Source organism: Canariomyces notabilis (genome assembly GCF_033297395.1).
Source record: "Canariomyces notabilis strain CBS 508.74 unplaced genomic scaffold N656scaffold_34, whole genome shotgun sequence".
NCBI classification, from domain to species: domain Eukaryota; kingdom Fungi; phylum Ascomycota; class Sordariomycetes; order Sordariales; family Chaetomiaceae; genus Canariomyces; species Canariomyces notabilis.
In genome coordinates, this window is record NW_027041856.1 from 124275 (window position 1) to 144470 (window position 20196).

The window sequence follows — 20196 nt, forward strand, 5'->3', positions numbered from 1 at the left end:
CCCGAGCTTCTCATTTGGCGGTCAAACGTATTAACGCGGATATTTTTGCGCTGACACTCATTGCCTTTCAATTCCAGCTGTGCCTCGGGTCGATTTTTGCTGCACCCAGCAGCAGTTCCGGGTTCTGTTTGTCTCGGTTGTGCAGTGCGCCCTCGACTTCCGACTTTTTGGGCGGACGCACGTCTGCCCAACTTGGCTGAGGCTCACCGGTATCCCAGCTCTCAGGGTCCTTTCTCAACCGACTCCGGTGCTCACGTCGCGCAAAGTCGCGCGTCTGTACATACAGTACCTACCTTGGCCCTCACCTGCTGCGGTCCCCCCAAGAAGCCAGCAGTCAGCCAGCCAACCCGCCAACCAGCCAACCAGCCAGCCGGCGATATCCCCAAACCGGCGCTGCTGCAGATTTCAGACACACGCCTAACATCAGCAAAGCACCCAATCGTCATATCGCCGAGATTTTCCCTCCCATCAAGCGGCTAAGTTGGCAGAAAATTTTTCGATTCCTATAATCTGTCATGGGTAAGTGTCCTCGACCCTTATCTCATTCTCCCCTTCTGCCTCGTCCGATCGCCTTCGCGAGCCTCGCATCCCATCTTTTCCACACCAGAGACACCACCAACACGCCAGCCAATCTCGGGACACCTCAGCCGTTATCGTGGGCAGGTTTTTTCAAATTCGTCAGTGACGTGTTACCGCTCTCTTGTAACCCTCAAGGCCTGCCCATTTGGCGTTCTTGTCGATTCCACAAGCCCAGTCGGCGCCGCCGGCGGCTGCTTGTTCGTCAAGCCTCGCACGCGGTTCTTCCACTCACGGAGCTGCGCTACGCTGCAGTGCCTTGCGTCGTCTTGCCCTGCACTGCCTGGTCCCCCCTCCTACATACGACCTACATACATGCACCTTAAGTTGGACCAAAGAGACCCCTCCCTCTTTTCCCTTACACTCCTGCCGCATTGCATTTCCTATCCTTGATCCACACTCGGAATCACTCACTACTACCCCCGCCGCAACACCCTTAAGTGCTACACTCCCTCAAATTGCCACCTTCTTCACATCACTTTCCTCCTCATTCCTCCTCTCTACCTACCAACCTACTTTCCTCTCGCGGGTTTCTTTTTCGACTCTCTTTTTTCTTGTTTCTCGATTGGCTCTAACCACGATTTTCTTCCTGCAGCTGACTCGGGAGACACTTATCGCCCTGTTAAAGTGAGTACCATTTGCTTTCAGATCTTTTTGATATTTTCTCCGAGGCGTAAATTGATCTCGACCTTCCCCGCGCCCTCATCGATCTTGTCTTTGTTGCGGCGCCCTGCGCTTCTGTCCATGTGGGCCGTGCTCAATAGCTACGGGCCGCACCCGACTTGCAGCTCGCTGGGCCCGGTCGGTATCCACACACACACCACTCCAAGGTCGACGTGGATCGGAGGATAGATCATCCCAGGCCGCCAACGCTCAGTGGTATTTTGACGCCGACGCATACCATCGGGACAGCTCGCTTCTGCTAGGCCCGCCGATTGACCTTCTTCGCCTCGATTTCGTTTTCCTTGCCCACTCTTCGACCTGGTCACACACTAACGTTCCATAGCAACGTGAGAGGTCGCGTTCTCCTAGACGGGGACGTTCCCGGAGCCCAAACACACGCCGTTCATATTCGCCCCGCGATCGATCGCGGAGTCGCAATCGAAGAAGGAGTCGGTCTCCCATGACTGGACAGGGCACAGCTACTGGAGGACCAGGTTCAGGATACAGCGGAGCTCCCCACCGGTCGTACGAGGATCGTGCGGCACATCGAGAGCAAGTCATGAACAACATTCGTGAGACGTCGCAGCAGGACCGCCGGGTCTATGTCGGCAACCTGTCCTACGACGTGAAATGGCACCATCTTAAGGACTTTATGCGTCAGGGTGAGTATTTGTGTGATTGGTTGCTACGGAAAAGGTCATGGCTGACGCCGCTGATTTAGCTGGAGAGGTTCTCTACGCCGACGTGCTACTTCTTCCTAATGGAATGTCGAAGGTGGGCGCCTATAAGTGATTTTGGCTGGTTCTTTTGTGGTTCCTCTTCTCTCGGTTATTTGATGGATTGTTGGATTGACGGGTCGGGACGTTGTCCGTGGTGATTTTAGGGATGCGGGTAAGTCTATTCCACGATACGATTCGCAATCTGCCTGCATGTTGCTAATATCTTCCATTCAGAATTGTGGAGTATGCCACGAGGGAGCAGGCCCAGGCTGCCGTTGCGACGCTCAGCAATCAGAATCTCATGGGCAGACTGGTCTACGTCCGAGAGGCAAGTCTATGCAAGAACTGACAATTAGACAGGGTAACTAACATCAAGAAAGGACCGTGAGGCCGAGCCTCGGTTCGGCCCACCGGGCGGAGCCGGTCGCGGCGGCGGATTTGCGAGCGCCGGTATGGGCGGTTATGGGCCTGGCGGCGGCGGCTTCAATGCCGGCATGGCTGGCCCTCCTGGGGGTGGCGGTCGTCAAATCTACGTTTCTAACGTTGGTCGCTTCCTTCCTTGCTCCCCTTTCAAGCATGGTTTGGAATGCTGTATTGACCGTTCAACGTAGTTGCCTTACACCGTCGGCTGGCAAGACCTGAAGGACCTCTTCCGACAGGCCGGTAAGCGAAATGTGCTGCGCCTAGTGTAACGAAGCACTGACGATAATATCTGCAGCCCGCACAGGCGCTGTGATTCGCGCTGATGTCCACCTTGGCCCCGACGGCAGACCTAAGGGCTCCGGCGTTGTGGTTTTCGAAACTCCCGATGATGCTCGCAATGCCATCCAACAGTTCAACGGCTATGACTGGCAAGGCCGCACCCTCGAGGTCCGTGAGGATCGTTTCGCAGGCCCCGGCATGGGCGTTGGTGGGTACGGCCGCGGCGGTTTCGGAGGCGGACGCGGCGGTTTCGGAGGAGGATACGGCCGAGGAGGCTTTGGCGGCCGCGGTGGATTCGGCTACGGAGGCCGCGGTGGGTATGGCGGCGGTGGCGGCGGCGGCGGCTTCGATGCTGGTGCCTCCGTCCCCCCGAACCCTTTTACCGACCACGCCACTGCTGGCGTCGAGAAGTGCGAAACAATCTATGTTCGCAATGTAAGCTCTCTCACATGCTTTCAACCTGGAGGGCCGTCGAAGTTTTTCGTTGTCTGACTGTTTGGCAGCTTCCCTGGTCAACCAGCAACGATGACCTTGTTGAGTTGTTCTCGACTATCGGCAAGGTTGAGCAGGCCGAGATTCAGTACGAGCCCAGTGGCCGGTCGCGTGGCAGCGGCGTCGTCCGATTCGACAACGCAGACACCGCCGAAACGGCGATTGCGAAGTTCCAGGGCTACCAATACGGCGGTCGCCCTCTCGCCCTGAGTTACGTCAAGTACATCACTCCTGGCGGCGGTGACAGCATGGATACCGACCCACACGCCGGCCTCACCCAGGACCAGATCATGTGAAGCTCCTCGAATGGCCTGTTAAACCAGCAGGTTGACTTCAGTGCATGGCTCTGATTCCCTAACAGCTGATGGTTTGGCGATCTCCTTTTCCTGGCCGACTTTTCCTCTATTATCCGTCACTCTGCCACAGTCATGATTTCCTTCCTATTGCCCTCTTTCCTCTTCGGCGCAAAGACAGACGTGTGGGCAGTCACTCGATATGTCTGAGACTGCGACACTAAAACCACGCCAGTCGTGATATTGGTGCTCTTTTCTAGGAGGATAGTTTCGTTTCTAGGTCGGAGGAAGAGAGCAAGACGCCACAAGGCTTGCTCCTCTATTCCTCGGCACCCGGCAAACTCACGAACGGAAAATTTTCTAGCGCGATGTCTTTCTCTCTTTGGGACTCTCCGATCCCTCTGGCACGGTTGAAAATGGAAAATCGGACGGCTCTGACCCTAGAATGTATTGTCGAATAAGCATCTGATTCTCCCGTTGATGGCTGGCGGTGTTCGACGGATTGGCGTCGGGCAGTGGTAGGCGTGTCTGCTTGGTAAAGGTAAAAGTGGTACTGTTGTGTGAGAGCGGGCTGGCCAAGCGCGGTTGGCAAGAGCTTCAAGAGTCTGGTGAGTGAAGTTGCACGCGGCGAAGCGAAGTGTAGGGGTTGTCGGCCGCATCCTTTGCCGGCCGGGAAGTGCGCACGGTGTGTGCATACCTGCCGGCTCTAGGCCCGGGCTTGATCGGCACTGGCGTATCGGTGTCGACGTGCGTTCCTTGGACGGCGGCGGTTTGTGTTTTGCGCGCGGATAAGGTACTCGCCATACCCTTCTTCCACTTAAGGCCCGGATCCCCCTTCTTATTTTCCCCCGCTTCCTGGTCGCCTTTGGGCTCTTGGAGTTGGTTGAACAGGGTGCTGCCGGCCGGCGCCCCCGTCCCTTTTCTCCGCTGTTATCCCCAATGATTAAGTTGGTCTGAGCAGTGGCCCGGGGCCGTTGGGTTGGCTTCGCCGCGAGCTCTAAGATCAATGAGCATCTATCAGCCTGGTTGACTAACTGACTGACTGACTACGGCTGCCCGTCTTGCTGGCAGGGCGTGTGTGTGTGGGTTCCATGGTAATTTGGCCCGCTGGCGGAAATGCTGCTGTTGCTGCTTACCGCAGTCAGTCGGACGTTCAGCTAGGTGGTCTAATGTAGTATCTAATTGTCTAGTGTAATCATCGATCATCTTAGATACCTTGGCCTACAGGAGCTGGCATACTTCGTTTGAGGCTGCGCTGCGAGCAGCGGCAAGGCAGATAGACCACGTAGATAGAATTCAACAAGGTGATTGATTGATGTCAAGTGTTGCTTGTATTGTTGTGTCCTTTGACAAGATAACCTACCTTACCTTACCTAGTGTAAGGGATCTACTGGCTGAAGGGCTATTCCAGGTTGTTTGTGTTTCTGTTTCTGTTGCAGTGTCTGTGCCTGTTTCTGCCGGCGATGGGCGAGGGAAGATCAGTAAGCTGAGGTTTTGTTCCGGTGTCAGGGAAGCTCGTAGGGACGGCTGTACCACCTTCCATGTTGGCATAATGTACTGTACATACATCGTGTGTTGCTGCTGTTGCCCTCTCCACCCTGGGTATTGTACAATACCTACCTGTCAGTGCAGCAGTTGCTATTCCAGGTCTCATTTGGGTCTGGTCCCCAGGCAAGGAACAGGTTCTTAGGAAGAGAGCGGATGGGGCGGGAAGGAAGGTTTGAGTGTATGGAAATCAGTTGACGGTGCGATTGGGCTGTCTTAACCTCTCCAACTGTGTGGGTGAGACAAAGACAGAGTTCTGCTGTAAAGTGGTCTCGGCCGTGATGTTTCGGTCTTGCCGTTGTGTTTCGGTCTGGCCGAGGAGACTGTGATCCCTACCTCAGGGGCCTCCGGGAGATGCGCCATTGACAATTGGTCGCAGATGTTCTGTACCCTTAGATGGTATCCATCTTCTGCTGACTGGCCGGCTGCTGGAGAAAGTATGAAGCTGCCTTGTTGACCAAGGAAGGCATTGTCGATAATGTGTTGTCAACTTGCAACACTCCCTGCCGGGTAAGGTTGGGAACTTGTTCGATACCTCTACCATCAGCAGGTTCTGTTAAGAGTGGTAGTCGAGAGGATGAATTTAACATGAGAAATTTTGGCTGCACTAACAGAGCACCCAGTCTCCCAAGGTACTCGAACCATATGGATCTGGGCGGTGATTCCAAGACCTGGTACAGTAAGTGGGGGGTTCCTACCTGGACTGGCAACGGAGCGAAGACAGCCAGCCAGCGTAAGGAGCACAGGTATGGTCCGTTGCTATAAGTAATAGGGCGCTGATAAATACTGGTATATTCAATTCTCTTTGAGCAAGACGATGTTATTGAAGCCGGGCTGGGCCGGCATGCTGTGTTTGTCACCACACTCGGCGGGGGTGAACGAATGGGGACTGGTCTCTCTGGCTTATGGTCCATCGACATGAGGCATGAGGCGTCCGTTCTGGAGTCTGATGAATACGGCGGCTTGCAACGATAGATCCGGCCATGGCAGGCCACTGATACAAGGAGCTGGTTCTCGACACTGTATTGAGGACGCAGAGAAGATCAAGGCGTGCGTACCTCCGCCACTCGCACTCAGTACGGCGAAGGGTAATAAACAGGTAGAACTAGGCCTGATTTCGCTTGCTTTCAAGAGTCGGCATGGGCTGTGGACAACGTGAGTAGCAGCAGTCCTGGCGAATGGCAGGCCAAGAGATGTTCGAGTGCCTCCAGGAACAACGGCAATCATAGAAATCTCGTGATCTCATTCTCTTTCTTGGGTCCCCTAGGGCAAGGATATCCCTCCTGCCGTGCTCGCGCTGCAAACGGACATGACTGCCAGGCTGCATACAACCTCCCGGTGCTCCCGACAGAATTGACGGTCCTCACCCCGTGCCTTGATATAGACAAGGCAAGTTCCCCGACATCCCGAGCCCGGGGTAAAAGCTGCCCATATAGCCGCCTAGAACACTAGGCCTTTAACAACCAAAAGATACTTTCTTTCCCCAAACTCGCGCAGGGCACTAACCGATCGATCTGCCAAACCCTCAGCCATCAGAATCTCAAAGACGGCCCGCCAGGGTCCACCGGCATTCATTCCTCCACCACCAGCCTGGTTAACCCCGACATCAACCGGAAAAGCAAGCAAACCTCCACTCATTCAACCTTACTTAGCCCGGGGGCCAAGAGCCTTTTTCAAAGATGCAGCGCCATCCCGGTCATTTCGCCTCACTCCTAGCCCTAAGCCTGTGCAGCAGCACTAGCAGTGCCGCCGCCGCCCTTCCTCTTGCGGGCCTTGGCCTTGCGCTTGGTCCGGTCGCGGGGCTTGAGCGCCGACATGCCTGCCTTGCAGGCCTCGGCGTAGCGCGCGTAAAAGGCGTCGAGCTCGGCCGGCTGCACCACCGTCGACAGTTTCACCTTGGACGCGCGCCGCGGCTTGGACTTGCCGTTGGTCGCGCGGATGAGCAGCGGTAGCGGCTCGGGTGGGTGGAGGTCTGGGAAGGTGTTAATCGATAGTGATGCTGCTGATGATGATGGGGGTGCCGTTGATGATGATGATGATGATGATGATGGGCTGGTGGTGGAGGTTGGTTGTTGGGGGTAGGTTACTTTATGGTCGGTATGTTAGTTCACGTAGACAAATTAGGGGAAAGGGGCAGGGAGAGGGAATGGAGATTGACGAACGTCGTTTTTGGGTCAGGTAGACTGCTCCGTGGGCCTTGGTCTTGGTTGTTGTGAAGAGGTCGGTGAGTTTGGAAAAGAACTGGAGTTTGAATCAAGGAAGTTAGATGGCTTGCGAGGGATCGTGATCAAGGGAAAGGCTTACCTCATCATGTGTTAAGTGGCCCATCTTGGTGAGATGTTGATGTCTTGGGAGCAGATGGGGAGAGCTTTGAGTTGGGTGTCGTTTTGTGAGGCAGGACGTGGTCCCCGCTTGTCGTCGACTGACCAAATCTCAATAATTTGGGACCAGTTCACAAAATTTGAATCAAGACACCTTTTTCCGAGCAGAAATCGAATATGGAATTTCAACTTCTCCAAATCGATGGATATTCCCATGCTACTCTGCTGAGGTCCGCTTTTGATTCGACTTTCCTTGCTTGCTGTGGTTGCTTCCTGGTGATATCTTAATTGCCAGGGGTTGGTGCACTTGGTGGATCTTGGACATCTCTTGGCGTTCTGGACTTCAAGCCCCACCAATCGCTATCGATAAGAACAAAAAGTCCAGATCGAGATCGCGACAACTCCTGGAAAGAAGAGCAATGCGAAGAGCGGCACTACTTTTACGCTTCAAACGGCCTCCAGAGCTGGATCTGGGTGTTTTATAACTTCTTCAAAGCACACATCGATAATCGTTGCTCAGTTCGCGGGACCCCGGCCAGCAGAACATTGAAAAAGGTGCTCCCTCGCGGCAATCTAACAAAAAGCACTCGGCCTGGGGAGCCGTGCTTGCCCCTTCCTCTTACCAGAGCCTTACCAGAGCCTACCCCTAGCACGGCAGAATGCCACCACGAGGGACACTGAAGAAGCCAACCCTTCCGCCCCAGCTGTTGAAAGAGCTCGGCGCGTCAGGTGAGCGACGACAGGTAGCTAGTACGAATGCAAACTCTTGCTTACCCGGTACAGATTCGAAGTCGGGGCAAAGACGCGGACATGGCAGAGGGGAGGTGGCATCCCGGAAAGAGCGCCGTAAAGCCGAGAGGAAGCAGTCCAGAGCCAATCGTGCTACGGCTGTCCGAAGCCATCACACCGGGCGCGACGGTTCAAACCGCAACACCAATAACCCAAACACTGAGCCGACAGTCCCTAGCGGTAGCAAACCATCGGCAACAGTACAATCCAAGCCTCCACTGAAGCGGAAAAGGGACGAACCCGAGGAGGAAGACGTCGAGTCGGATGATTTTGACGACGAGATCGGCCAAGATGACGAAGATGCGCTCTCAGACGGGGTGCTTAATGAGTATTCTGAGGACAATGAGGATGGAGACAGCGGAGAAGACGATGACGACGACGACGACGACGACGACGTAATGGACGCACCTCCTAAGAGAAACGTGTCGAAAACGGTCAAGGACAAGCTTGCGCAAGATGATGCAGAAATCGCTGAACTAGAACGGAAACTCGGTCTGAGGAATCGGAAAAAGTTACCGCAGTCATTCAAAGAGGATGGGCTCGGTGACCTTCTAGACGGTCTTGACGGAGGCCTCGATGAGGAGAAACAAGAGAAGAGGAAGCGCAAGGCAGAAGCGGACGATTGGCTCGCTCAAAAGCGGAGAAAGGCCGAAGCTGCTCTAGCCGCACAAGCAAAACATGATCGAGATCATGACGAAAGTGGTGAAGATTTCGAAGGCTTTGACGACTCAGACGAAGATATGCATGGCATGGATGATGAGGGTACAGAGGACGGGGGATCCGAGAGCGATGGAACCGGCAATGACGGCTCGCAAGGGAGTCAGGAAGGATTCGAAGAATCAGATTCGGAAGAAGAAGACGCTGTCGCCAATATTCCGGAGAAGCGAATACGCGAGAACCCATACGTTGCCCCCTCGACAGGGCGGACTACGAAATACGTGCCTCCATCATTACGCAAGGAGTCCGGGTCCGACACTGAACTAGCGACCCGCATTCGCAGACAGACACAGGGTCTGGTGAACAGGATAACCGAATCCAACATGCTGAGCATCATTGGGGACATTGAGAAGCTGTACCGAGAGTATCCTCGGCAACATGTTACCTCTTCGCTGGTCGATTTGCTGCTGATCCAGGTCTGCGACCCAACGAGCCTGCCAGACACACTCCTCATTTTGACGGCCGGCTTTGCCACGGCTGCTTACAAAGTGCTCGGAACCGACTTTGGAGGTCAGCTCATCCAGGAAGTGGTGGAGCGGTTCCAGAATTACTACGAAGAAGCCAGGACTGCTGCTTTGGAGCGGCCAGATGTACCGAAGCAAACATCAAACCTCATCACATTCGTCTCAGAGCTCTACAATTTCCAGCTCATCGGGCCCAATCTGGTTTTTGATTACATCCGCATGCTGCTGGAGAGCCTTTCGGAACTCAATGCCGAGCTACTGCTTCGTATCGTGCGAATGTGCGGCCCTGCTCTCCGGCAAGACGATCCTATGGCGCTAAAGGACATTGTTTCATTGATTCCCCCGGCCGTTGCCAAAGCAGGCGAAAAGAACCTCACGGTCAGGACGAGATTCATGATCGACACGATCACCGATTTGAAAAACAACAAGATGAAGGCCGGCGCGGGCGCTTCGGCGGTCATCTCGGAGCACACCACTCGGATGAAGAAGCTCCTTGGCCAGCTCAAGTCAAGAAAGCTCAAGGCAACGGAGCCCATGCGAATGGGTCTAAAGGATATTCAAGATGCGGATAAGAAGGGTAAGTGGTGGCTAGTGGGTGCGAGCTGGGCAGGAAGGCCGTCCGATGAGAAGGCTGCAAAAAACGCAGCAGGTTCCGACAAACACGACAGTGATGACGAGAGCATTGTCTTGGATGATGTAGAGGATGGCCCGGACCTAGGTGAGCTGGCTAGGGAGCAGGGCATGAACACCGAGGTCCGGCGATCCATCTTCATTTCCATCATGTCAGCCATGGACTACCAGGACGCCTACTTCCGGATCCTCAAACTCCGGCTCAACAAGGAACGCCAACGGGAGATAGCGAACGTCGTGATCCGGTGTGTCGGTGCAGAGCAGCATTATAATCCCTACTATACGCTGATAGCCAGGAGGCTCTGCTCGGAGCAGCGCGAAGTCAGATGGGCGTTCCAGTCGAGCCTCTGGAAGCTATTCGGGCGGATGGGCGAGTCCGGTTTCGGCGACGAGGACGAGGAGGTGGACGAGGAGGAAGACGAGGCGGTGGCGATGAGACGCCTGGTCAACACGGCGAAAATGTTTGGGGCACTCGTCGCGGGCGGAAGCTTGGGGCTTGTCGTGCTCAAACGTCTGAACCTCCTGTATCTGCAGAAAAGGACACGGGATTTCGTCGAGATCATGCTCGTCACTACCCTACTGGAATGCCAAGGCGGCGAGAGACCGGACGAGGCCATCACAAAGGTGTTTTCGGCGGTCGACTCGGCCCCTGACTTGGCCAGGGGTCTGAAGTACTTTCTTAAGAAGGTTGTCCGCAAGACTGACCTGGCTGGCGGGAAAAAGAACACGAGGCTTGTCCGGGACGGATGCAAGCTGGCCGAGGCAGCGGTTGAGAGCGCATTGGCCAAGGCTGAGGAGCTAGTATGATGAGGTCGAAGGGCGAAAGGCGAAGAGCGAAGACATTTGGCGCGTCGAGGAGCATACCTAAGTGAGCTAGGTGCTCAGGCAAAGGGCGTTTACACCGAGGCGAAAATGATGTCACGGAAAGAGGACATTTTCAACTGCCTAGGTAGAGCATGTAACTACCTGACTTTACCATTTTATCTATAGAGATACCCAGGTATTGATGCCATTTGGATGCTGCTCTCCAAAAGTCAACTATGAGCATAATCACGTAAGCAGTCGCATCCTTCAGTTCGGAGATTCAGCAGCGGCTGCTCGAACGTTCCCTGGGACTACAGGGGCAAAGGAACGGCAGTGGCCATGTGGTGACCTACACGACGGAAGAGTGCGGCATTTGGCGGCATTGTGGGTTCCGATGACGGCCAGGTCCCGGACAGGGCCGGAGGCTGACGGGTTGACACCGGAAACTGGGAAAATTTATAGCGGTCTCGCGGCCAAGCCACTGCAAAGTGCAAACAGTGCAAAGCACCCCCTGACCAATCCCCGGCTTAAGCTTGGACGAATTGATTGGAGACGCTTTTTTTCCGTGACAACAGCGCCTCAAGCAATCCCCAACAAACTTTCAGCGACACATCCGCCACGAATTCTCGACGCAGCGTATCTTGCGCCGGACATTCTCTGGGCAGTTACTCTCTTGCCTTTCTTTTGCGCCGCCAATTTCGAGACCGTTCCAGCAGCCAAGATGCTGTCACAGAGATTAATAGGCCGGGCAGCGGTCAAGTCTGCGTTTAGGCCGTCAGGGTAAGGACCGTTCCAGCTCCATGCGCAGAAAATGACTCTGGTGGCTGACTTTGGGTCCCTGCATCAAGGCTACCCTCAATTGTCCCTGCATCCAGATGGAGGAGGACGTATGCGACAGAGGCTGGTTAGTAGTGGCGAAGGAGGTTTGGATTGGCTCTTACGGCTGACTTGCTGTGTGCAGAGGAGAGAGACCTCGTCATCATCGGCGGCGGTGTCGCCGGCTACGTCGCCGCCATCAAGGCTGGCCAGGAGGGCATGAAGGTAAGACAGGACGGGGGAACGCAAAATCTGCCAGATAGCAACAAGGAGCTAAACAGTCTTGGACAAACAGGTCACATGTATCGAGAAGCGCGGCGCACTCGGCGGAACCTGCCTCAACGTCGGCTGCATCCCGTCAAAATCGCTCCTCAACAACTCGCATCTCTACCACCAGATCCTGCACGACACAAAACACCGAGGCATCGAGGTCGGGGACGTCAAGCTCAACCTGAAGCAGCTGATGAAAGCGAAAGAGCAGTCGGTCTCGGGCCTGACCAAGGGCGTCGAGTTCCTGTTCAAGAAGAACGGCGTCGAGTACATCAAGGGCACGGGCTCGTTCCAGGACGAGCACACGATCAAGGTGCAGCTCAATGACGGTGGCGAAACCAGCGTCGTGGGCAAGAACATCCTCATCGCGACCGGCAGCGAGGTCACTCCCTTCCCGGGCCTCGAGATTGACGAGAAGAGGGTCATCAGCAGCACGGGCGCCATCGCTCTTGAAGAGGTGCCCAAGAAGATGATTGTCATTGGTGGCGGCATCATTGGTCTCGAGATGGCGTCGGTGTGGTCGCGGCTCGGAGCCGATGTCACCGTGGTTGAGTATCTGGACGTGATTGGTGGGCCTGGCATGGATACCGAGATTGCCAAGAACATCCAGAAGATCTTGAAGAAGCAGGGCATCAACTTCAAGACGAGCACCAAGGTCGTCAGCGGCGAGAAGACAGGTGACGAGGTCAAGGTCCAGATCGACTCTTCCAAGGGCGGCAAGCCCGAGACGGTGGGTTCTTTTTCTCATTATGTCCCAAGTTATAGAATATCTTGGGGCAGAAGCTGACCATGGCACAGCTCGAGGCGGACGTTGTCCTCGTTGCGATTGGCCGTCGCCCGTACACGGGCGGTCTCGGCCTTGAGAAGATCGGGCTCGAGCTCGACGAGCGCGGCCGCGTCATCATCGACTCGGAATACCGCACCAAGATTCCCCATATCCGGTGCGTCGGCGACGTCACTTTCGGCCCCATGCTGGCGCACAAGGCCGAGGAGGAGGCCGTGGCGGTGGTGGAGTACATCAAGAAGGGCTACGGGCACGTCAACTACGGGTGCATCCCCGCCGTCATGTACACGTTCCCCGAGGTTGCGTGGGTGGGGCAGTCGGAGCAGGACCTGAAGAAGGCGGGCATCAAGTACCGCGTTGGCACGTTCCCGTTCAGCGCGAACTCGCGCGCCAAGACCAACCTGGACACGGACGGCATGGTCAAGATGCTCGCGGACCCGGAGACGGACCGGCTGCTGGGCATCCACATCATCGGCCCCAACGCCGGCGAGATGATTGCCGAGGGCACGCTGGCGCTAGAGTACGGCGCCTCGAGCGAGGACATTGCGCGCACCTGCCACGCGCACCCGACGCTGGCCGAGGCCTTCAAGGAGGCGGCCATGGCGACGCATTCCAAGCCGATCCACTTTTAACGTGTGAGAGGGCGCAAGAATCTGGGCGTGGGCTTTCATGTGTACTCCTGTAACTGTAGTTTTGTTTTCCCTTTCGTAAGGCATTGCAGTATTGGTAAATGGACTCGGCCAGCCGGCAAGGCAGCTTCAAGCACTACATAATTCTGTTTTCATTGCAGGCGAGCGACGGAAGCAGCGCCGTCTTGGCTGCCGTTTGTTGCCGAGGAATAACTACGGTTTACACATAGAGCATGGATGGGTTTCACATGAGGCTACGGTATGGCATCTCGCAGCCAGATAGTTATAGATTTGAATTCATGGTACAGTAGTTATTGCATTGATCAGGTGAAGGGTGAAATACCTAAGGTAACGTATCGTAACAAACAAAGGCCCCCTATTCCCTACCAATTGTCAACTCCTTCAACAACACGTGGATAGACAGGACTCGGGAGAGTCTCATTGCCAAGCCCATGTAAGTTTGTAAGTTGAAGGTAGTGTCAAACCCTAACCCTTTCTGTACAATCATCACGTTAATTTCACCTGCCCCTTGCAGGTTCCGCTCCTTCTCCTTGGCGATCCATTTGATGATCGTACCACAATTCGAGCCAGGCACCGTGCAACCTACGGTCTGTCCAGAACTTCCACTCAGGTCTCTAGTTACCTTACCTTACCTGTGTTCATACATGCCACCAGGTGGGCATGTCGCGAATCTTTGACGACAGCAGGCACTCGCTGAATTGAACCGGAATAGCTGTTCACGGCAACTTTCACTAACTTACTTTACAACCGTTGTTTTGCGTTGTTTGAACCGACTCGGAGACTCTCTTGAGAGCATCAATCTGTTGTTTGTCCTTCTCGCCCCTACTACCGGTATTTGCTTCGCCAACCATACCTCACCTACCTCACTCATCCCCGGCACAACACGTCTGTGAGGGGAGCTGAACTGGCGGGCGGTGAAGGGAAAACGCAGTGAGCGCCATGGCTCAGGCAAAGAACCGGATCGGTGGCCGGACATACCCCGTCCTCTCGCGGCGCGAGATTGAGGCCCAGATCGCCGAGGGAAGGAAACTCATCATTGTCGACCAGCATGTGCTCAAGGTGGACGGCTGGCTCAAGTACCACCCGGGCGGTGACAAGGCCATTATGCATATGGTAGGGAGGGACGCGACGGATGAAGTGAATTGGTGAGATTCGCTTTATTTTTGGTTCTCTTTTTTCACATGATTTTTTTCCTGCCGAACTCACCGGGGGTGGTCTATCGCTAACTTGGGAGAACAGCCTTCACTCCCCAGAGGCCCGCCTCATGATGGACAAGTACCGCATCGGGAGGATCGAAGGACGCTGGAAGAACTTCCTCCCGCCTATCCAGGGCGGCAAGTTTCGGCCGCGGCTTAGTGATGGGGAACAGGAGGAGGAGGAGGAGGAGGAGGAGTATGACCGAGGGCTGTTTCCGCAGCTGGCTAGGTCAGAGGCCACGGCGTCGTCGAGTGCTTCCGCTTCACGCTCGCCCTCCCCAGTGTTTGACTCCCATAAGGCTGAGACTGGTTCTGGCCTCCGTAACCGCCTAGCCGCAGGCCAGGGTTCGCCATCTGCCACGTCCCTCTCGTCGGTCGACGATGCGGCGCCGGAAGGGCCGATTGACGGCATGGCCCACTTGGATGTGCTGACGCGGAAAGAGATCAAGCTCGACCTCGCCAAGTACCCGCCCCCAGATCCGGCCGTGCAAGATGCCATCGTGGAGAAGTACCGTCTTCTGCATGAGCGCATCAAGGCCGAGGGCCTTTACGACTGCAACTACTGGGCTTATGCCGTCGAATCAGCGCGCTATGTCACCTTTTTCGGCCTGATGGTTCTTTTCCTTCGGTGGAAATGGTACGCAGCCAGCGCCTTTTTCCTCGGCGTCTTCTGGCACCAGCTGGTGTTCACGGCCCACGACGCGGCGCACATGGGCATCACGCACAACTTCCAGATCGACTCGCTAATCGGCGTCTTCATTGCCGACTTTCTCGGTGGCCTGTCGATCGGCTGGTGGAAGCGCAACCACAACGTGCACCACATCGTGACCAACTCGCCCGAGCACGACCCCGACATTGAGCACATGCCCTTTTTCGCCATCTCGCACCGCTTCCTGGGCAGCCTGCGGTCGTCGTACTACGAGCGCGTCATGGAGTACGACGCGGCCGCAAAGTTCTTCATCTCGCTGCAGCACCACCTGTACTACATCGTCCTGCTCTTTGGACGCTTCAACCTGTACCGGCTGTCGTGGGTCTACCTGATCATGGGGCAGGGGCCTCGGAAGGGCGCGGCGGCGTGGCACCGGTGGGTCGAGATCGCCGGGCAGGTGTTTTTCTGGACCTGGTTCGGGTACGGGGTGTTGTACAAGAGCATCGACAGCAACTGGTCGCGCTTCGTCTATGTCATGGTCAGCCACATGGTGACGACGCCGCTGCACGTGCAGATCACTCTCTCGCACTTTGCCATGAGCACGGCCGACCTGGGTGTCGGCGAGTCGTTCCCGCAGCGCATGCTGCGCACCACCATGGACGTCGACTGCCCGCCCTGGCTCGACTTTGTGCACGGCGGGCTGCAGTTCCAAGCCATCCACCACCTGTTCCCCCGCATCCCCCGGCACAACCTGCGCAGGACGCAGCGGCTGGTGCAGGAGTTTTGCGACGAGGTGGGTATCCCCTACGCCCTGTACGGCTTTGTCGACGGCAACAAGCATGTTGTTGGCCGCCTCGCCGACGTCTCGAGGCAGGCGGCCATCTTGGCAAAGTGTCAGAGCGTGTTGGCTGGGGCTGGGACTGGGCATGGGCATCACCACTGAGCTTACACGTACTACACTAACGTTAGTGTACTACTGTAAAGTTTGTGGTGTTGGAAGAGGTACTGATCTTAGGTTGGAGGATTTGGTTAATCACAATGTGCTGTTTTTCTTTTTTTGGCCTGTGCTATTACACTGCGTCTCGTCTCGTGTGAAGGCATCTCCCCCCAGGCCCTTCGGGCTGTCTGCTCCGGATCGTGGCAGAGATCCTGTCACCGCCATTCTGTGCCTTGGTGGCGATGGTGTTCACCTACGATGTTTTATCGACGCGGACGCTGGATGCAACAGACAAAGTACCTAGGTAGGTTTAGCCTATGAGTGCACATTAGGCCCTCCTATGACATCCCAAGTCTATCCTCTCAGGCGGGAGCCAAGGCACTGGATCAGCCCCTCCTTTTCCATTGCATCCTTCGCATGCAATGCTACGCTAGCAGACGCAGTGCTACTGCCGCTCCATGCGTCCGCGTTCCTTTTAACCATGGACTCGGTTCCGATTCCTTGTTCCTCCCAATTACGGAGTAGTGGTCCTTAATTATTGTTTGATGCCCCAGACAGACCAGGGAGCGGCACAACAAAAAAAAAGAAAATCCAAGCTGATGCTCAAGGGAGCTGAACAACACAAGTAGCGTTGCCGAACCTGCTCATAGTTTATCTCGGCCCGTTCCTGGTGGTGTTGTGCACGGCAACTTGAACCGACTACAACAGCAACTGATGTTAACTAGGTAGTACTACTTATCTCATCCAAAGTGCCTAGGCTCGAGCATACACTGTGTAGATCGCTACTCACAATGCAATAGGTAGATCGGATAGATAACGCTGGACCATCTTTACACTCTACGCTACTTTCCATCTCTTCTTTCACAGCTCTGATCAAAGTCCCATCCCAGCCCGGCATTCAGTTCCCGGCCTGCTCCCCCACTCCCGGTCAGCTTCGGTTTGGGCGAAGTCGCTCGCTGACTTGCATCAGCTAAGTTCCCCCGGCCACTCTTTCCCCCCAATGAGATTCTGAAGCGCCATCATGCCCATGTCGACAACAACACCCATGTTCCTTGCTGGCTTAACTTAACTCAACTCTTGCCTCGAGGACTCAAGTTATTTGTAGGTACTTGTACCATAGACGTCACCGAGTGGGAACCCGGCCAAACATGGCTTCTCTCTGGTTTGCTTTGCTTTGTGGAGACCGCTATCTCAGATGTCGTGATCACGGGTCTTGCCGACAACACCAAAAGAAACGTGGGGAGAGCTGGACATCAGACTGCAGAGGCCCAACAAATTACCGGCGTACCGTCAGCTTTGGGAATTGCGGCGAGTGGCCATATGCGCTGTGTGTATCTTGGCTTGAGATTTTTCTGCTGGAAAAAGCAACTCTTGATCCAGATGTGCAGGGCACCGAAATACCGGCGAAGGCACCAGTACACATACATACACTAGCATAATAAATTGGACAGATATTTCATCCTGCTCCATCCTCGTCTTAGATATAAGACGACGGAGGCTGTTTATCCACTCTTCCCATGACCGACCGACCTTCAGGATTCAACACCTTCCATCCAAATTACTCTGAGCCAAGAACTACCGCTCATGTCAGGCGCCGCCGTGATCTAGCCTCGTACTCCGGCGTAGAAAGCAAGCCTACCTCGGTCCCCACCTTCAGCCTTACTCGGTACAATACCGTACAATAGATAATACCCTCAGCTACCTGACCTCAGTCAAGACGGAGCACAATAACCATGGGCAAGGGCAAGATGGACGAGGCGGCCGCCGAACGGATCCGCAAGGCTCGCGGCGAGAAGGTAAGTAGACGTTAGTTAGGTGTTGTATACCCTGCATAGTACACATCCTTGCCCGCCTACCTCGGGAACTCCCTGTCCCTCCCAGTTATCGTTTCCCTGCATCACCCGTATCGTTTAGGGCTCAAAGTAAGTTCGGTTACCAACGGTGTCAAACTAAATCAAACACACAACAGGACGGCTTTGCCCGCCGGGCTTCGATGGCCGCGCGGCAAAATAAGCAGGGCGGCGAATCACCCTCTGGAAAGAAAGGGGACAGTGGTGGTGGTTGGGGAAGCAAACAGCAAGGTGGGAATAAGGGGAGCAAGTAGGAGTTGTGCTGCCAGTGGCCGAGATGAGGAGCATTAGAGAGAAAAGGCGAATCACATCCGATGGAGATGGAGTTGGGGGGGCTGGCATGATGTTGGAGCGAACCGCTTCCCCCAGACGGATAGGACCGGAGACAGAACACCGACAGTAGGCTCGAAATGTATGGGCGGGTGGGCGGAACTGTGGGGGAAGGAGGCGCGCGTATAATCAGGACAGCTCTCCCCCTCCTCCCCTTGAACCCTGACGAGACGAGAATCCACCAGTGAGGAGGTGGGAGGAACAAGTAGCGGCATGCAATGGGAACCTACCTTAACGTCAAATCATGGCAAGCCCCAAGAGAGGGATACCGGCGAGAGAGAGGCGGGGGCCGATGTCACAGACACGTGGTTGTTGGGAGCACCACATGACGGGTGCGACAGGAGCGGTCCGTGGGGAGGGACGGGATGTCTTTGCTTTTGCATTTGCATGGCGGCGGCTATGTATTGTATTGTGCAAAGTAGTTGCCGGGTTCGGGATTGGTTCTGTAGCCGGCGCTGTGGGCGACACAATATGCCCAATATGCAGGGTCGCGGTCAGCACCCCCGAGGTTTTTTGTTGGTGGGGGAAGTACAACAAGGCTTCGAGTGTCTCTCGTGCGGTTGGTTGTCCCAGTTCCTGTACAACCGGTAGGGAAGTCTGTTTCCTCAAAGACAGGGGGGAATCAGAAGTCGTAGCTTACCTCTTGAGACTCCTGCCGAATAGACAGTCCGCTCGCCGTGACTTTTAGGGCTCTCTCAAGTGAGTTGAGGCTTATGGCGTGCTTGGCCTAACCGATCTGTCTCGGGTAGCTTCTCCTGGGCTGTTCACCGGTTGCAGGGTCAGTACAGTACTTCGTAAGTATTTGCTGATATGAACGTACGTACTGTAGCTCTTAAGTACCTATTGCACACACATAAACATGCAAGGACTGGGTACACAGGACCAATACTTATTTAAATTGGCAAGGGTGTGGCTTGAAGTCAGGCCATCTTGTTTCAACCGTGAGTCCAAATGCAGACGAGGGGACCAGTCAAGTCGAGCGGTCAGTCATCAGTAGGCTCTCCGGTCTTCAGTATCTTCAAGGTAGAGTACCACGGACAGGAAGACCGGATGGACCTCAGAACCTGATGGGGATTTAACCTCATCACTGGGCGGTGTCTCCGATGCGCCGAATGACGCCCACCCGCTCACCTGCAACGGAGCAGGCGCCGCAGCTGACAAGCCCCCAGCCGTCTGGTAAGGTATCTTGCTACAGGTATTATCAGCAGCAGCACATACCAAAGCCGAGGCACTCGCAAAGATTAGAGGGTGGCATTCACCTCGCACACAGTAATGCCTTGTCATGAGATATCATGAGGCAGTCTCAGCACCGTGACGGAACTGCTCAGAACTAGAAGCCTGGATCCTGAGATCGACAATTTGGAGATGCCAGGCACACCAAGTTCAGTAGTAGGTACCTATAATGATGTGATAACGCTGTAGTTAGATAACTTGTAACACGCTGCAGTGCGCCACGGCAAAGTCAGTTTGGCGTATTTGGCGTGTTTGGCGTCCGGTGCTGGGCTTGTCTACGGATCGAGGATAAGTGTTGGTGAGAGACGGTTGAATAGGCCCGGGCATGAGACGACGAGAAATAAGCCACGCTGTCTCGCCCAGGTCCTACTCCCTGAGTAGTATCTGGGTGAAAATTGCGAGATTGGCAGGTCATACTTCGTATAGCCCACCGTGGAGCGCGATGTTGGAACGACGAGAGGGAGGGTGCTCTTTCCCCTACCTCTCCGTACACTAGTTTCCAGGTAGGTTCCTTCTGCGCACCTCAACCTTACCTTGTTCCGTACAATACCCAAGGTATGTATCTGTAGCCTACCAGCTAGGCTGAGCACGTTTTCAGCGTTCTCACCCCCTAGACGATGTAGTCGGCTAACTTCTTGGCGAGAATGGAACTTTATGGTGTTGTACTGACCCCAATTCTCTTTGAACGAAGTAAAAGTAATGAAATGTAAACATCCAAGGTACCCAAGGTACGTTAAGCGTGTGCCGGATTCAACAAACGGATGAT

The 20196-nt window shown here is 55.1% G+C and overlaps 8 protein-coding genes across 8 annotated transcripts; 6 read left to right on the forward strand and 2 right to left on the reverse strand.

Annotated features, from left to right (window-relative positions):
• Nucleotides 1-1214: 1214 nt before the first annotated feature.
• Nucleotides 1215-3448, forward strand: N656DRAFT_817336 (RNA-binding domain-containing protein; the record flags this gene model as incomplete). Its single annotated transcript, XM_064818399.1, has 7 exons — nucleotides 1215-1901; nucleotides 1961-2027; nucleotides 2193-2277; nucleotides 2339-2500; nucleotides 2570-2621; nucleotides 2677-3095; nucleotides 3164-3448. Exons 1-7 carry the CDS (start codon nucleotides 1700-1702, stop codon nucleotides 3446-3448), a joined length of 1272 nt encoding a protein of 423 aa, XP_064665747.1. The 5' UTR covers nucleotides 1215-1699.
• Nucleotides 3449-5258: 1810 nt separating this feature from the next.
• On the reverse strand, nucleotides 5259-6076 carry N656DRAFT_444196 (uncharacterized protein). Its single transcript, XM_064809670.1, has one exon. It carries the CDS (start codon nucleotides 5908-5910, stop codon nucleotides 5383-5385), a length of 528 nt encoding a protein of 175 aa, XP_064665748.1. The 5' UTR covers nucleotides 5911-6076; the 3' UTR covers nucleotides 5259-5382.
• Nucleotides 6077-6708: 632 nt separating this feature from the next.
• Nucleotides 6709-7318, reverse strand: N656DRAFT_792705 (signal recognition particle, SRP9/SRP14 subunit; the record flags this gene model as incomplete). Its single annotated transcript, XM_064817103.1, has 3 exons — nucleotides 6709-7076; nucleotides 7153-7231; nucleotides 7295-7318. The coding sequence occupies 3 exons, from the start codon at nucleotides 7316-7318 to the stop codon at nucleotides 6709-6711; spliced, it is 471 nt and encodes a 156-aa protein (XP_064665749.1).
• On the forward strand, nucleotides 7245-7644 carry N656DRAFT_444355 (uncharacterized protein). The gene has a single exon (XM_064809671.1). The coding sequence runs from the start codon at nucleotides 7328-7330 to the stop codon at nucleotides 7538-7540; it is 213 nt and encodes a 70-aa protein (XP_064665750.1). The 5' UTR covers nucleotides 7245-7327; the 3' UTR covers nucleotides 7541-7644.
• A 33-nt stretch (nucleotides 7645-7677) lies between these two features.
• On the forward strand, nucleotides 7678-10930 carry N656DRAFT_761987 (uncharacterized protein). The gene is made up of 2 exons (XM_064813256.1): nucleotides 7678-8040; nucleotides 8095-10930. The coding sequence occupies exons 1-2, from the start codon at nucleotides 7971-7973 to the stop codon at nucleotides 10716-10718; spliced, it is 2694 nt and encodes an 897-aa protein (XP_064665751.1). The 5' UTR covers nucleotides 7678-7970; the 3' UTR covers nucleotides 10719-10930.
• A 401-nt stretch (nucleotides 10931-11331) lies between these two features.
• N656DRAFT_740393 (dihydrolipoyl dehydrogenase) lies at nucleotides 11332-13516 on the forward strand. The gene is made up of 5 exons (XM_064812797.1): nucleotides 11332-11495; nucleotides 11564-11619; nucleotides 11677-11756; nucleotides 11827-12531; nucleotides 12600-13516. Exons 1-5 carry the CDS (start codon nucleotides 11437-11439, stop codon nucleotides 13215-13217), a joined length of 1518 nt encoding a protein of 505 aa, XP_064665752.1. The 5' UTR covers nucleotides 11332-11436; the 3' UTR covers nucleotides 13218-13516.
• A 235-nt stretch (nucleotides 13517-13751) lies between these two features.
• N656DRAFT_839948 (desaturase-like protein) lies at nucleotides 13752-16244 on the forward strand. Its single transcript, XM_064818921.1, has 2 exons — nucleotides 13752-14380; nucleotides 14475-16244. The coding sequence occupies exons 1-2, from the start codon at nucleotides 14175-14177 to the stop codon at nucleotides 16021-16023; spliced, it is 1755 nt and encodes a 584-aa protein (XP_064665753.1). The 5' UTR covers nucleotides 13752-14174; the 3' UTR covers nucleotides 16024-16244.
• A 1264-nt stretch (nucleotides 16245-17508) lies between these two features.
• N656DRAFT_848824 (uncharacterized protein) lies at nucleotides 17509-18270 on the forward strand. Its single transcript, XM_064819313.1, has 2 exons — nucleotides 17509-17813; nucleotides 17987-18270. The coding sequence occupies exons 1-2, from the start codon at nucleotides 17751-17753 to the stop codon at nucleotides 18119-18121; spliced, it is 198 nt and encodes a 65-aa protein (XP_064665754.1). The 5' UTR covers nucleotides 17509-17750; the 3' UTR covers nucleotides 18122-18270.
• Nucleotides 18271-20196: the final 1926 nt, after the last annotated feature.

What these genes read in the sequence shown, in the direction of transcription:
- N656DRAFT_444196 (XM_064809670.1), bottom strand. Translation starts at nt 5,910, where the DNA reads ATGTCGATGGACCATAAGCCAGAGAGACCAGTCCCCATTCGTTCACCC.
- N656DRAFT_761987 (XM_064813256.1), top strand. Translation starts at nt 7,971, where the DNA reads ATGCCACCACGAGGGACACTGAAGAAGCCAACCCTTCCGCCCCAGCTG. An exon ending in GAAAGAGCTCGGCGCGTCAG is followed by an intron (nt 8,041 to 8,094) that starts GTGAGCGACGAC and finishes TACCCGGTACAG; the next exon opens with ATTCGAAGTCGGGGCAAAGA.
- N656DRAFT_740393 (XM_064812797.1), top strand. Translation starts at nt 11,437, where the DNA reads ATGCTGTCACAGAGATTAATAGGCCGGGCAGCGGTCAAGTCTGCGTTT. An exon ending in TCTGCGTTTAGGCCGTCAGG is followed by an intron (nt 11,496 to 11,563) that starts GTAAGGACCGTT and finishes CCCTGCATCAAG; the next exon opens with GCTACCCTCAATTGTCCCTG. An exon ending in GACGTATGCGACAGAGGCTG is followed by an intron (nt 11,620 to 11,676) that starts GTTAGTAGTGGC and finishes TGCTGTGTGCAG; the next exon opens with AGGAGAGAGACCTCGTCATC.
- N656DRAFT_848824 (XM_064819313.1), top strand. Translation starts at nt 17,751, where the DNA reads ATGGGCAAGGGCAAGATGGACGAGGCGGCCGCCGAACGGATCCGCAAG. An exon ending in GCAAGGCTCGCGGCGAGAAG is followed by an intron (nt 17,814 to 17,986) that starts GTAAGTAGACGT and finishes AACACACAACAG; the next exon opens with GACGGCTTTGCCCGCCGGGC.
- N656DRAFT_839948 (XM_064818921.1), top strand. Translation starts at nt 14,175, where the DNA reads ATGGCTCAGGCAAAGAACCGGATCGGTGGCCGGACATACCCCGTCCTC. An exon ending in GCGACGGATGAAGTGAATTG is followed by an intron (nt 14,381 to 14,474) that starts GTGAGATTCGCT and finishes TTGGGAGAACAG; the next exon opens with CCTTCACTCCCCAGAGGCCC.
- N656DRAFT_444355 (XM_064809671.1), top strand. Translation starts at nt 7,328, where the DNA reads ATGTTGATGTCTTGGGAGCAGATGGGGAGAGCTTTGAGTTGGGTGTCG.